Raw genomic sequence first — 14,696 nt, 5'->3', positions numbered from 1 at the left:
CTCCCAGAAAGTCAATGTGGCTTCCGTCCTGGCCGGGGTACCATCGACGCTATCGCTGTTGTACGGCAACTCCAAGAGAAAAGCCTCGAGCACCAACGGCCTCTCTACATGTGCTTTGTGGACCTGGAAAAGGCTTTTGACAGAGTTCCACGCGAAGCCCTGTGGCTTGTCCTTCGAAAATCTGGATACCCAAAGAAGTTTGTAAACCTCATTTGCCAATTCCACGTTGGCATGAAAGCGCAGGTTCAACATGAAAACGAACTCTCTGAGGAGATCCCGATTACAAGTGGCGTGAAGCAGGGATGTGTCATGGCACCCACACTCTTTGCCATATACTTCTCAGTGGTAATGAGAGACGCTTTAAATTATTGTGGCAACACAATACAACTAAATGTGAGGACTGAGAAGGGTGTCTTTGACATATCAAGATTCAGGGCGAAATCTAAAGTGCGAAAAGTCTCCATATTAGAGATACTCTACGCTGACGACGTGTGCTTTATGTCTGACAGTATGGCACATCTCCAAAGCTACGTAGACGCATTGAACCGCTCTTGTCAACAATTCGGCCTGGTAATAAGTGCTTCCAAGACGCAAATCCTCAAACAACCACCTCGGAGAGCTGAGTCTGATTCAACACCGCTGTATCTAGATGGGAAACCACTAGATGAAGTCTATCATTTTAAATATCTTGGGAGCACTATACGAAATGACAACACCCTGGCTTCAGAAATACCATCTCGCATTGCTAGTGCCGCTGCCAATTTCGGGCGACTTACTGATCGTGTCTGGAGGTCCCATGATATCAAGCTTGAGACAAAGATAAGCGTCTATAAGGCCCTAATAATCCCAGTCCTTCTATATGGCGCAGAAACATGGTGCCTGTACAAGCCAGATATCAAAAGACTAGACACGTACCATCTAAAATGTCTAAGATCTATACTTAGGATTAAGTGGCAGGACCGTATACCAAACTCTGAAGTTCTGCGTCGCTCCGGGATGTACGGCATGGAGGCGCTATTGATGCAGCGTCAGCTCAGATGGTGTGGGCATGTTTTCCGAATGGACGATCGCCGCTTGCCTAAAGCTATATTCTACTCAGAATTAGCAGAGGGAAAGCGGAAGCACGGCGGTCAACACCTTCGATATAAGGACGTGCTAAAGCGCCACCTAAAGGCGTGTGCGATCGATAATGCACGTTGGGAGGAGCTCGCTGCGAAACGGTCATCTTGGCGATCTACCATCTTCGAATCTACCAAGTCGTTTGAGGAAAACCGCCTCGCTACATTAGACGTAAAACGCCAACTACGCAAGGATAGACCTAAGCCCTCCTATGTGTATACATACAACGCGGCCGGTCAACTATACTGTTGTGAATGTGAAAGGGTGTTTAAGAGCAAGTTTGGCCTGGCCAGCCACATAAGAGCTCATGAGAGGAAAAACCCTTGATTGCTGAGGTCGCCGTCATCGAAATCGATGTGGAGGACTATATATATACCATGTCATTGCTGGTGCCAGTCCCATGATGGATGCCCTAAAACGCCCCTTTTAGAAGGAGCAAGCACCTTCAATAATAGTTATGAATAATAAAGGTGTCGATTTTTTCATATCTACATTCTATGGATAGATACATTGACATATATATCTAAGGACGGGCCTTACGGGCACTAAGAATGGCGCTAGTCCAGTGGTGTCACTCACGAATTCGAGCCAATCGTGCAGTCTAACGGAACTAGTAACGACCAATCGCGCGCTCGGTGCGAACTCATCAACTAATCGCGTTGCGCCGTTAGACTGCACGATTGGCTCGAATTCGTGTGCGTGACATCGCTGTACTGGCCTCATTCTTATTGTCCGTAAGGCCCGTCCTTAAATATATATGTCAATGGATAGATACGACTCTGACGAGTCTGACGTCAATACAGCAATTTAGTATTGGAAAACTAAATCTTTGTAATTGAAAATGTTTGATTGATTTTGTACTTATTTGAAATTGAGATGAGATGGCATAAGATACCAACAAATATATGACAGTTAGATCAGCACGGAATCGGAGCAAAGTAACTAGGAAACATATTCCTTTTCGCCTATGTGCAATTAATACTTATTGATATTCATCTTGATGTGTTTACTTATTGTTTGTAAAATAAAAAGTACTATTACTTCGAGGTATATGTACTACTAATAAGGGTAGAAATGGTAAAAAGGTGAAGGGTCAGCAAAGCGGGGTTTATCTGCTAAACCTGAGTGTGAAATTGGAACAAAACGAAGATTCATACACAACGTTGAACAACTGGTTTGCACGGAATTTCTTTGCAGGATAGTTAATGATGCGATTCACACGGCTGCTGCCACTATGAGAACAGGGGGAATACCGCTGAGTAATGGCAAAAAGTACGTTAACCCCTTATGGCTGCTCAAAGTGCTCAAGTGGCTATTAAAATGATAAAAAAGCCAATTTTAATGGAAGATGAATAAGTAACAGGCAGTGGTTTCCTAGTAAATGTAGTTTAATACCAATTTTGGGTTATTTTGAATTAAACAATAAATGCAGTTGAAGAACAAGAATTCATTTACTGGTAAATGTCGCTAAATGCCTAAAATTAAAACATAACTAATTAACTTTTATTAATTGACTCGAAGTGAATCATAGAAACACGGGCAACAGAACCAGGTATTAAGTTTATCAAAAATCGTTCTTAAAGACCAATCTTGGTATTGAATTGATAGTCCTATCCAACGACACCTCAAACTATAGGGTTCAAGCGAAAAAAATATTCATCCCCTCTTTTCGCGTAGAGGAGCCACCCTAAAAAAACATTGTTCTAGTTTTTATTTTACGACTTTGTCGGCGTAACTGATTTATATGTGACCTGAACCGGCAAAATGTCCCACTTTGTCGCTTCCCATAAGTCCTTACAGTCCAGCAGTTGCAGCATAAGTCTTGACAGGTTATTCGCATAAAGAGATACAAACAACTCTCGTCCTTATGGCAAGCAACAAAGTGGGGCGCTTTGCCGGTTTCGGTCACATATACATATTCGTGCCAAATTTGAGCTTTCTAGCACGGAGTAAAGCCGCGGACGGACAGACATGGCGAAATTATAAGGGTTCCTAGTTGCCTACGGAACCCTAAAAACAGGCATTAGTTAAACAAAATAATGAAACATATGAGCTAAACGTGTTACAATAAATTAATGACTTTCCGAGTTTTTAAGTAATCTATCGCCGATATTATTCACAATGCATTTGGCAAAATACACTGAATGCAGGGTTAGAGCTGAGGGTAGGCCCGCATTCTTGCACATTTGATCAATAGAGAGCGAAATTTCGATTTCCGCAGTGAACGTCTGTTAAAATAATATCCATAATTACCAAGTGTTTGAGATACTTTTTTATGCAGGCATAATAATGTACAAATTATTGAGATCCGGGCAATAAAGTTTACCAACTCTACTTAGGTCTACTGCTTAACTCTATTCTTCCAAAGCGTCGACTTCACACGGGAATGTAATTAAAAAATACTCTATTTTATGAGATAAAAAATCTAGGTATTTATTCCTTCACAACCTTGAAGTAATCTTTAAGGGAATGTGCGGTTGGCTCCGGAATCCGGAATTACTCACAATTCGGCCGGAGCTACAGCATACCGGATTTATTTCTCTACGAAATCTAATATGGCTCGGTGTTACTATGCTTCAGTGACTCGTTCTTTCTAAGTGCTTGAAGCAGAAACAACTTACTGAATTACGCACAACTTCAAAGAGGCATTATTTTTATATTGTAATCAGTTAAATTGTGCATCTTGTTCAACTCGTCTCGTCAGAGGGTCAGATCGTGGCGTGGCCATCGTCAGTCCACTTTTCTCATAAATTTACATAAAAGTGTAATTATTATTAGGCGAATCAATGTGTATGACGCAATTGATCTGTGTAATGCGATTGTTTTAAATTTTTAATTGTTTTTTACTAGTTTCCTAAGAAACTAAAGCTAGCAAATTATGTTAATTCAAATGCTGTGTTATAGATAGTAGAGCTAAACTAGAGGTATACAAGATACACTTATTATGTCCGTCAATGTACATTATTATTACTTAGTATTCTTTACGTTACAATATCACAATCTTCCTACAATTTTTTATACGTTAAATAATCAGATACTCTTTTAAATAGACAGTATGGTAAATTGTTATGTGACTAGGTATTTTGTTGTAAAAATGGACCGGTTGTCCGTAACCGCCGCACTGCAAGTTTTCAGTCATGTCACTAATTAAGGGCTCGGAAGATCATAATGCTTCCTGGCGTACATAATAAATTTATAAATAAAGAGCAACAGTAATGTTATAATATTTACGTATCTAAAAAGATTTCTTATCGACGTACGTAGTTTTACATTATAAATTGCTGGCTCTGCTCTTTTTTGAAGATTAAGTGCTCTCCACATCTGCTCCTCTTTCCCACACTAGGACTCCCTATGACATCAGACTATGAAAATAATACCAATCTTGCTGTATCTGTTATTTGTCTTATTTTTCTAACGACATAGGCAGCAGAACATAATTTACTACTTAAGCTAGTCAGGTGCGATCCCCAATGAAGTTTTGAATCGATAGTTAAACCAAAAAAAATGTGCTATCTGAAAACTCAAAAACTTCCTGTCCGAGAATCAAATTGGATTTGAGACCCATTTGCTGACGGCAAGTGGAAAACAGGATACATTTAGTCTTTTTCGGGTTCAGAAGCAAGTTGTTTGTGGAAAACCAAATCAACGTCTTCTGCAAGATCGGGTTTATGATAGTCTCAGCCGTATCACTGTTTCTGGGAACTTTAAACAAGAGAGACGTGTTTTCAGCGGTAAATAACTGTCTCCGTTAAACTTTCGAGCACTTAGGTATGGCCAAAAATAGAAAATTCAATCTGACGGTCACGTGACCCTGACGCGAGTTTAACATTTTTTCCCCATCTCAAAGAGTGCACAGCGCCGCTAAATAAGTTTTCACTTCAAATATATATATATATATATATTTTGATATATTTTTATTTTTATAAAAAGTAATTAAATGCTTCATATAGCGTTGTTGTAAACAATTGAAAACTGCTACATATCAATGTCATTTCGAACACCCATCCTCCGAGATAGTACTTACGTTTAGTAGCAAATGTATGAACTCGTACTAAACACTAATCAATATGTAAACAGGCCCTAAGGCAAGTGAACACGCTCGTAAGGGTCTTATCAGATAAAAAATAATTATTGATTATCTCCGAAATGAAGTTAATTAGAATAACGGTTTCTTCGAGAAAGTAGCTTAATTTAAGCTCAGGGATACACCCTTGCAATTAGCGGAAAAAAAAAACACGGTGTATAAATATATAGCCCAGGAAATCACCACAGTTCAGATGTTGGCGTGATGTAGATAGAGCGTAACGTACTTTATGACAATAATGAAAAGATCACAACGCCATGGGGATTGGTACTGTTGGTAGAAATAAATTACTTAATTTAAGTGAACCTGCATCTGTAATCAGTAGCATATGTACCAACATATTACCATGTATGGTTGTAATCAGTTCCTGATTATGAAATTCGATACAATTACGCATGTAGGAACTTGCTTTTTAGCATAAACTTAAACCGACCGTATTCGAGGAAAAGTTATCGACCTTAAGATATCACTCACTTTACACAACATTTGTTAATACTTACTAAGTTTGCCATAGGCAATGGTTTAGGAATTTATACTGTAAACGTGAAACCACCATTGTTACACTAATCTTATTATTCTAGTAAGAACCTGATGATAATTGTTTTTTTAGGTACTTAAATCTCCAACATCTATGATGGGTTTATTCAGTCATGAACTGTTTCGTAATAGTAGTCATTCAATTAGCCTAATTACATCTTACCAGTTTTTTTCTATCTTTCAGTTATATTATTGGACTATAACACCCGAATCACTACTAATATAAAAAAAATATAAATAAATAAACTACTACTACTAATAAATAGATGCGAAAAAGTAACACGAAAATAAGAAATTGATAACCAAGGGATGAAATGGTGCCTTTCATCCGAGTTAAACACTCTACTTTTTGTTTCGATTACGAGGAAAGTAAAATACATGTGAATTTTAAAAAAACCCGGCTAAGTTTAAACTTCAGTAGTATTTGTTGGGGGTATACTTTAAATTAACAATTTACGTAAAAATATCTTTATATATGGAATGGGGAGGTAATTATCAGAGTGGAAATTATACAACGAATCCATTTAAAACCAAAATTTTAATCGCTTATCGTAAATAAAAGAAAAAATCGTACTTAGAATGTACAGTGCTCTAGAGCAGAAACATAATTTTCTGCACTCTTTTTAAAACCACAACTACCCACTTTCAGAGCATGAGAAATTAAAAAGAATAAAAAAAACTCGGGTACCTAAGTAACTATAACTCTGTATCTTTGGGTATTTAAATAAAAGTAAACAAACAATTTATGAATTTTCGGGTAGCTGTAATATTTATTGGTTACCAACCAAATTACAAAACCGCCTGGATCTGTCACTGAACGACCCGACTTTAAACCTACATTATTTGATCATGTAATGTTTTCATCTACCCTCAACTAGCTTAAGGAGCCATATGAGGGTAGATTTTGTTTACCTTTTTTAAATACCTAAAGATACAAAGTATAGGTCCCTTTCAGTTTGACTTATGGTCTTTTGACTGACCGTTGATGAGTGTTTCCTTTCACAAAAGTAGTCATATATATGGTCGCAATATCAGTAAAATTATATTAATGACCAAGGTAATTTATAATTATCTGTCAAGTAGTTGTTCGAATAACATAACTAGTAAAACCCTATGCTGGTCATATTGAAGGTTCCGTTAAACCACCTTCGTTCAGGGTAAATCTTTGATAATTCACAGAACCGATCGATAATAAACATATGAATCATATAGGTATACGAATGAATTACTAGCGTAGCGAGGACCAACTCATATGGTGGGGATGTTATAAACTCACAGGACTTAAGATTCGCTTATTATATGTCTGAGATCTCGCTGCACCGCGGACCGTTACCAACAGACAGAGTGCCCTAAAAAGGATCAATTAAATTTTAATTTAGTTATCACATTATTAACCTAGAAAATGGTTCAATGGATTGCTATACTAGGTAAGTTATATTTGTTTTTTATTTTATTTTACTTGTTGTAACTCTAATAGTTAGGTCTAATTGGTATTTTATCTCGACGACGGTGGTTTACCGTGTGATTAAGTCATCTTTCTTTGGTATCATAGGTACTTAATTTATTCTTTAAACACATTAAAATAAATAAATAAACATTATGGGGCATTATCACACAAATTGACGAAGTTTCACAATAAGCTCAAGAGGGCTTGTGTTGTAGGTACTTTAGACAACGTTGATATAGATAGGTATATAATATATAAAGAACTTACTCATACTTAAATACATAGAAACAGCCATGACTCTGGAACAAAATATGTCCGTGCTTATCACATAAATAAGTACCCTTACCAGAATTTGAATCCGGGACCATCGGCTTCATAGGCAGGGTCACTGCCCACTATGCCAAACCGATCGTCACCAGCACCACACATTAATAGCACATTAGTCGTTATGAGGTAGATGATTGGTAGGTACCAACTTATTCCGTTTTAGTAGAGTGCTGAAGTGTATGTAGTGTTTACTACTACTAGTACTAGATACGTATTAAAACATTTTGATCTTCGACTACAATCATTAGTAAAAAATGTAATCCGAAAACTGGTAACATCTTAAATAATTCATGAATTTTATATATTCCCCGTACTGTCTAGCGAGCCATTTAGGGTTCTTAGCTAAGTACACTATGAAATGACTGGTGTCAAGTAAACTCTAAATGACGCAACCCAGAATAAGATAATATAGCACATACATTAACGTACCCTAGAATTATACAGATTCGTATGCACCTATTTTTTATAAGATTACATTTTACGGTCTAAGAGATATAATTCATACATAACAAAATGTTAACGTAAATCTTTATTTATTTATTTTGACATTACCTTTTGAATAGAAGGTAACACTTTTGATCTGAAAAAAGACTGTAGTCCAATTGTGCCCACTTCACACTGTGTGTTAGACCCTTAAGGTTAAACCCTAATTATAATTAGTGCGGTTTATTCGAACCGTACGTGTACTCGGAAGTGAGTGTCGAATGCACCAAGGACTCAAGTTCATGTGTGAAACTGTGAAAGCCCACGCAACAATTAACATGAATAGAGCCAACACAGTGTTTTTTATAAAACCTTGACTTTGCAGTCAGAATTTTTTTTGGTTGATTTTCCATTCCAAAACAAAATAGGTGCGTGTGCCTTTTCCTTGTTAATGACGAATAGTAACAAAGTAGGCCCATATACATAACTCACTCCAAGTGTATCCTAAAAAATATTGACAAACATTGGCAAATATGAAAAATCTTCGAAATTAAATAAGGCTACGATTGCTTATAGGTAATGTGTGATCGGTACCAGCTAAATTGCATACCTACCTATACTTTAATGTGTTACCGTAAATAAAATTGACTCTACTTGCGCCAAATATTTTGTTCTGTCACAAGTTGACAATACTGTAAATTAATAAATGAAATCAATAATTGCTTTTGTTACAGTGGCATTGGTCTGTTCGAGCGGACCATCGTTCAGCCGAAGTTGGGTCGGATTTGATGACGACGATGGCGGGTCGTGGGAAGCAGACCCCGACCATGAAGGGCCAAGTTCCAAATTTAAATATTATGGCCGACCTGCATCAGAGGAAAGCTATGAAGATTATAACGAATCAGGATATGATAATGGATATGGACATGATGCCCATACTTGGAACAATCAAGCATATCACAATGATCGAAATGATCATGCATTTGATTATGATCATAATCATGATAATCATCATCAATATCATGGCGACCACAGTTATAAAGACCACTGGGGTCCTCACGGACACAATAGTGAATCTGGATTTTCGGGACAATCCGGCCAATATGGAGCATCACACGGGCATTCAGACGGAACTCATGCTTATCCCAGCAAACATTGGGGACCTCATGGACAACATAGTGCAACCGGATCTTATGGTCAACATTGGGGACTTCACGGACATCCTAGTCAACCCGGATCTGTTCAAAATAGCCAAAACAGCGGACCTTCTCGGGATTTACCTCAAAACAATTTAATCCCACCTCAACGTTCTTCGAACGACGCTGACCGCGTGGTGTTTCCGGATTTTAACAACCAAGGTCCTACAACTAGGTACGTCATGTCATCGTTACTCGCATTTCTTGTGTTATCTAATAATAGTCGAATCAATGTTACATTTTTTTGCACCTAGTTTTTGTACATTTTTACACATCTTGCTATAGATATGATTAATTATAGGTATTATATCTGATCTGATAGTCACATATTCTTTAGATACATTTAAATAATTAGACGTCTCATTGGTATTCGGAAAGGGATTCTTATGCGGATTCGTATTTCATACATAATTCTAAAAAGACACTTAGTAGTGGCAAAGAGTAACTACTTTATTCCCACACATAGCAATGGGGGTTTTCCAGTATCCATTATTGACTTGGAAATACATTTAACACAATGCCCTGCATTGCTTATACACATATCGAGTTATTGTTCTTACACTACGTAAGTGACGTTTTCAATCAAAAGGTACCACATTGTCGGTTGTCGATAAGGTTCATTTCAAAGTGAAGCTATATGGAAATAAAAAAGTGCTGTGTTTTTTCTCTTTCTTTATACGAGAACATTTAATCAAATCTTAATAATATGTATTATGCAGATTTTAAGGGAAAGAATATAAATGGAAGGCGGCGTAATGTATGTATAATTAATTATAATATATAATTGAATAAATAAAATAAAATCATGACATCATAATCATATACCTACCTATAGGTATGTTTATTTCGCAAAATTACTAAAAAATGCTATTAAAATTTTATTGGCAATTTATAATTATAATTAAAAACAATTACAATAACAAAACTTATAAACTACTATTAAATTTAAGTATGAACTAAAATAATAATAATAAAACTTATACTCACGCGGAAGGGTGCCCATAAGGCTGGCCACATTCCCACGCTGAATAGCTATGGCTATTCTTTGGCCTAGGAATGAGCTAGCCTCTCTCTTTAGGCTCTGGAAAATAAAATAATAATAAAGCGATTAAAAGTTAAAAAATGTGAATCTTCCAAATTGCGCAGTGGCAGGTGCCCACCGCCTTGCTACATCAAGGAAGGATGTGTTTTAATTATATTACCATAATTTTCAGGTCCCCACCAACAACCCGACCTGTTACACCCAGTACGAGTACCGCTCGGCCCACCACGACAGACAGGACGCTGCTCGACCTAGTCATCTGCATACGCGCCTGTCCGACCACGTCGGAGTACAACCCCGTCTGCGGCACCAACAACGTGACCTACAACAATCCTGGAGCCTTGCATTGTGCTAGTAACTGTGGGCTCAGTAAGTCTATATTTAAGACGCTACACGATAAAGCAATATTTACGGCTACCACCAGTTTGACACTGACATTCGCTAGCGTGTGCGTATCTTACTTTCTATGTATCTCGCTCGTACTCGCATATTAGTACGAGCAAGATGTATAGAAAGTAAATTACGCAGACGTTAGCGAATATGTCAGTTTAACACTGCTAAGGCAGTCGTGGTAAGGCTACTTATGGTTTACTGAAACAAATGGAGGTAAACTTACAGTGGTATAAATAATCTCTATTATTCTTGTTTCAAAGCAATTATGTCAAATAAGACGCTTGTTTTTTAACTGAACAATGTTGTTGCTCCTTGAACGAACAAAAACTACTATTGAATAGAAAAATAACTATATTGGAAGTAAGAGATGGAGTTAAGAATTTCCTAAAATCTGTATACTTATGAATTTCGTTATTGAGCGAAATATATGAGAAATTATGTTCGATATTCATCACATAATTGTAAAAACATTGTTAAACGTAATAATTTTCAACAGATGTGGGAATAGCCCGCCAGGCGCCGTGCCCGCGTGCTGTCCCCCAGATCCCACAACCTACCAGCACAGCCAGGCCCATCACCAATCCAACCACCAGAGCCACAGTTACTCGGCAAACAACAAGGGCCACCCCCATTACTAGACCAACCACAGTGAGACCCACAGCAGTACCTACTGTGAACCCTACACGATTGACCAACATTGATGTTAACTCCAATAGACCTGGTCCAACTTTAATACCCCTTGATATCTTACAGAGTGTTTTCGGTAACGCCTTGCCGACTACCAGTAATAACGAAGAATTTGAATTCGATATTGATAAGCGAATTTACCCCTAGATTATATAATTAAATTATGCTTTAAATTAATAAATTAATTAATGCCTAATCGACTTTCTTTATTGTCATCAAGCTTTAAGCAGTCAATTAATTACTCTAATTTTACAAAGTTTCTTAGGAGTAATTAGCCATTATTTTTTAATGACATGGATCAGCGCTAATTATGCAAGTACTTGTACTGATATAAGAATGCAAACGGAAAGAAATGGATTAGTTATTGTAGAGCAAGCAAGTTGAACAACAGGGATTTAATTAGAATAATATATTGGTTTAAAGTACCGTCAATATTCAAAATGCAGTTCTTAAGCATTAAGCTAGTGCCATGTGTATTAATGGGAGTAATTTTTGCGTTAAGCTCATGCGTAAATGCAAAATCTCGTAAGTACTTACCTATCTAATATTTATTCAATATACCTACCTACTTATTTAACAATCTTACAAAAAATATTAATTGTCCTATGATACTTTGATGTTCATGCCAAGTTTCATGTTATGTCACCATGTCGTTTTAAAATGAGAGCGCAACTTGTCTTGTATGGTGGCGGATTAGAGAAATTCATATTATTAATTAACGTGACTACAAAAATATCCGGAATAAAGCGGTGGTGGATATTTAAATTGGAATATTGCTAATGATGATATAAACCTATATTTTTAAGATCCTATTTTCCTAAGAACAAAACAAATGAAATTCGAAAGTCGCTTAACATTATTCCTTAATTTTTAGCTGACTTTATCAAAATATGTGAAGATACCTCAACCGATTGCTTGAGGGAGTCCCTCCAGGCCACTTTGCCTGGGTTTTTGAGAGGTTCTCCTGATTTGGGCATAAACACTATGGATCCTTTCAAAGTCAACAATTTGAATCTGACTCTGCCGGGTGGCTTGACGATCAGCTTCAATCAAGGCGTAGCTACCGGATTCAGAAAGTGTGTCATTGATAAAGCAAGGTATGTAATAAATTTAAAGCTATACATAGAAAGACAGTGCGGAACATGTCGCGAGAAACGTAGGTTCATCTATGGCAATACTGTGATATGTAATATGTATCGTCCCCAATTCTAACGGCGGGTGGGAACTTATTGCTTTGAATTGCACTAATTCTCCATAATTGACTATTGAAAAACAGTGTGTAGAATCAGTAGTTACTCTATGATTCGATTCATTTAATAAATTGTTTTTATAATTTAATCGAGCATAACACCCCATTCAGACGGTCCAAGAACTTGCATGTGATATTCGTTACATTGCGGTATTTGATCTATCCACTGAATTAATTGTCTAAATAAAATAAATAAATATTATAGCACATTATTACACAAATTGACTAAGTCCCACATTAAGCTCAATAAGGCTTGTGTTGAGGGTACTTAGACAACGATACATATAATATATAAATATTTATAAATACTTAAATACCTACATAGAAAACACCCTTGACTCAGGAACAAATATCCATGTTCATCACACGAATAAATGCCCTTACCAGCATATGAACCTGGGACCATCAGTTTCGTAGGCAGGGTCACTACCCACTAGGCCAAACCGGTCGTCAATTGTTCACTATATATGTATCGAATATTGCATGCACGTTCTTGAACCGTCTACATACTATTGATTTTGGCATCTTACTTTCACCATGTAATTTAACCATTTTGCAAATATCCTTTTTTATTTTTCAGAATGATAAAAGACAGCTTGGACATTCAGTTACACTGTAACTTGACTATAAGGGGGAAGTATATCTCCACGGGCAGACTCCTCATGTTTCCCATTGATGGCCACGGTGACTCGCTCATTAAATGCAGTAAGTGTTTTTATACGAATGTTTACGTCACTTCTGATGTCTGTATAAACAGCAAATTCGAGAACAAAGCATTTGGAATTTATAATTTTTGTTATTTACATATTCTATTCCAAACTCTTTAAATATAATTGTTACTTCATTACCTTTTATGAATGGGTTTATAGTATAATTATGGAATGTATTAAAATGCAATTTAATTAAAATTGTGAGGTTTAATATTATGAGAAGGCAAGAAGAAAATACATATACCAAAAAACTGAGAAGTACCTGGAATATTTTACATACAACATTTTTTTTCTTGCAGAAAATATAAGATTGGAGGCACTAGTAAAACTAGGATCTAAAATGCAGCATTCTGAAAAATATTTAGATGTTAAGAGTCTGAAGGTGAACCACAAATTTCAGGGTAGAGTGTCTTACCAAATGACGAACCTTTTCAAGGGCAACCCTGAGATAAGTAAGTATACTTCCTAACACTATTTTATCTTTTGCAATGGATTTCTTCGAATTTGTGACTCGCCTAATTGACCACAGATGACGTGGACATCTGCCCTTGACTTAAATTACTTCGAAAAACAATATAACAAATAACGGACATATGCGTTCTCTAATTCATAATGCAGCTAAATACCAGAAAAGCCTGTGCTGTATATAGTATAGTACTTAAATAAAAAACTAATGTCAATATGATTAATACTATTCGATTTATATAAATTACGTTTTACTTACAGGTAAATTAGTGTTAGAGTTCATGAACAGGAATTGGAAATTAGTGGCTGAAGAGTTCGGTAAGCCGATCGTCGACTTCGGCGTGGACTCCATCATGACTAGTGTCCACCAACTATTCAGAGTTGTGCCGATGAAAGACTTATTATCGGGGCCAGTTAATCTGTGACATCGTTTCCACGAGACATAATACCTACTGTTTTTTTATTTGGTGCAGAACGGTTGAGACGGATAAGGAATAGTTGTGGGACTTAACCGTGCCATATTACTTAAGAGTACATTATAATGTTATGTGATGAATATAAAAATAAAACAAATGCTACTTAATTATAGTACCTACGAAACTAAATTTAATATAGTTTTATTTTTTAAGTAAGAGTACCCCATTGAACTTTTGGGGCATATATTACTTCCACATATCTTGAGAAATTGTAGAAACAAATCTTTGTTAAAGGTAGCTTATCCCGCAATCTCCAACCAACCGTGACATGTCATCAAAACTTGAAAACAGGTTACATTTAATTAAAACTAAATAATACGGTTTCAGTTCATTAAAACAAACTTTGTTTATTTTTGTATTATCTATACGCATTTAAATCTGAAATAAACATTTTGAATTGAAATAAACTGACTCAATAGTATGGAATGAACTTAGTTAATAAAGAATTCAACCATTGCTTATCATATATGCACAGAATAAATGCCTTAATGACACCAAATTTTACAAGGTTTCTTTTACGCATAACGACGCAGCTAAATTG

General features: G+C 36.5%; 2 protein-coding genes across 2 annotated transcripts; both read left to right on the top strand.

Annotated features, from left to right (window-relative positions):
- The first annotated feature begins 7,015 nt into the window (after positions 1–7,015).
- On the top strand, positions 7,016–11,451 carry LOC133522796 (mucin-2-like). Its single transcript, XM_061858244.1, has 4 exons — positions 7,016–7,167; positions 8,672–9,308; positions 10,348–10,544; positions 11,065–11,451. The coding sequence occupies exons 1-4, from the start codon at positions 7,143–7,145 to the stop codon at positions 11,400–11,402; spliced, it is 1,197 nt and encodes a 398-aa protein (XP_061714228.1). The 5' UTR covers positions 7,016–7,142; the 3' UTR covers positions 11,403–11,451.
- Positions 11,452–11,602: 151 nt separating this feature from the next.
- Positions 11,603–14,284, top strand: LOC133522797 (circadian clock-controlled protein daywake-like). The gene is made up of 5 exons (XM_061858245.1): positions 11,603–11,780; positions 12,130–12,352; positions 13,085–13,209; positions 13,514–13,666; positions 13,941–14,284. The coding sequence occupies exons 1-5, from the start codon at positions 11,696–11,698 to the stop codon at positions 14,102–14,104; spliced, it is 750 nt and encodes a 249-aa protein (XP_061714229.1). The 5' UTR covers positions 11,603–11,695; the 3' UTR covers positions 14,105–14,284.
- Positions 14,285–14,696: the final 412 nt, after the last annotated feature.

This window comes from Cydia pomonella, chromosome 11 (genome assembly GCF_033807575.1).
Source record: "Cydia pomonella isolate Wapato2018A chromosome 11, ilCydPomo1, whole genome shotgun sequence".
NCBI lineage: Eukaryota > Metazoa > Arthropoda > Insecta > Lepidoptera > Tortricidae > Cydia > Cydia pomonella.
Note: the sequence above shows the minus strand (reverse complement) of the source record. Positions and strands in the feature narration are given on the sequence as shown.

Coding starts and splice junctions, on each gene's coding strand:
- LOC133522796 (XM_061858244.1), top strand. CDS start 7,143: ATGGTTCAATGGATTGCTATACTAG. Junction 7,168..8,671: donor TCAATGGATTGCTATACTAG/GTAAGTTATATT, acceptor CTTTTGTTACAG/TGGCATTGGTCTGTTCGAGC. Junction 9,309..10,347: donor AACCAAGGTCCTACAACTAG/GTACGTCATGTC, acceptor CATAATTTTCAG/GTCCCCACCAACAACCCGAC.
- LOC133522797 (XM_061858245.1), top strand. CDS start 11,696: ATGCAGTTCTTAAGCATTAAGCTAGTGCCATGTGTATTAATGGGAGTA. Junction 11,781..12,129: donor ATGCGTAAATGCAAAATCTC/GTAAGTACTTAC, acceptor CTTAATTTTTAG/CTGACTTTATCAAAATATGT. Junction 13,667..13,940: donor CAAGGGCAACCCTGAGATAA/GTAAGTATACTT, acceptor TTTTACTTACAG/GTAAATTAGTGTTAGAGTTC.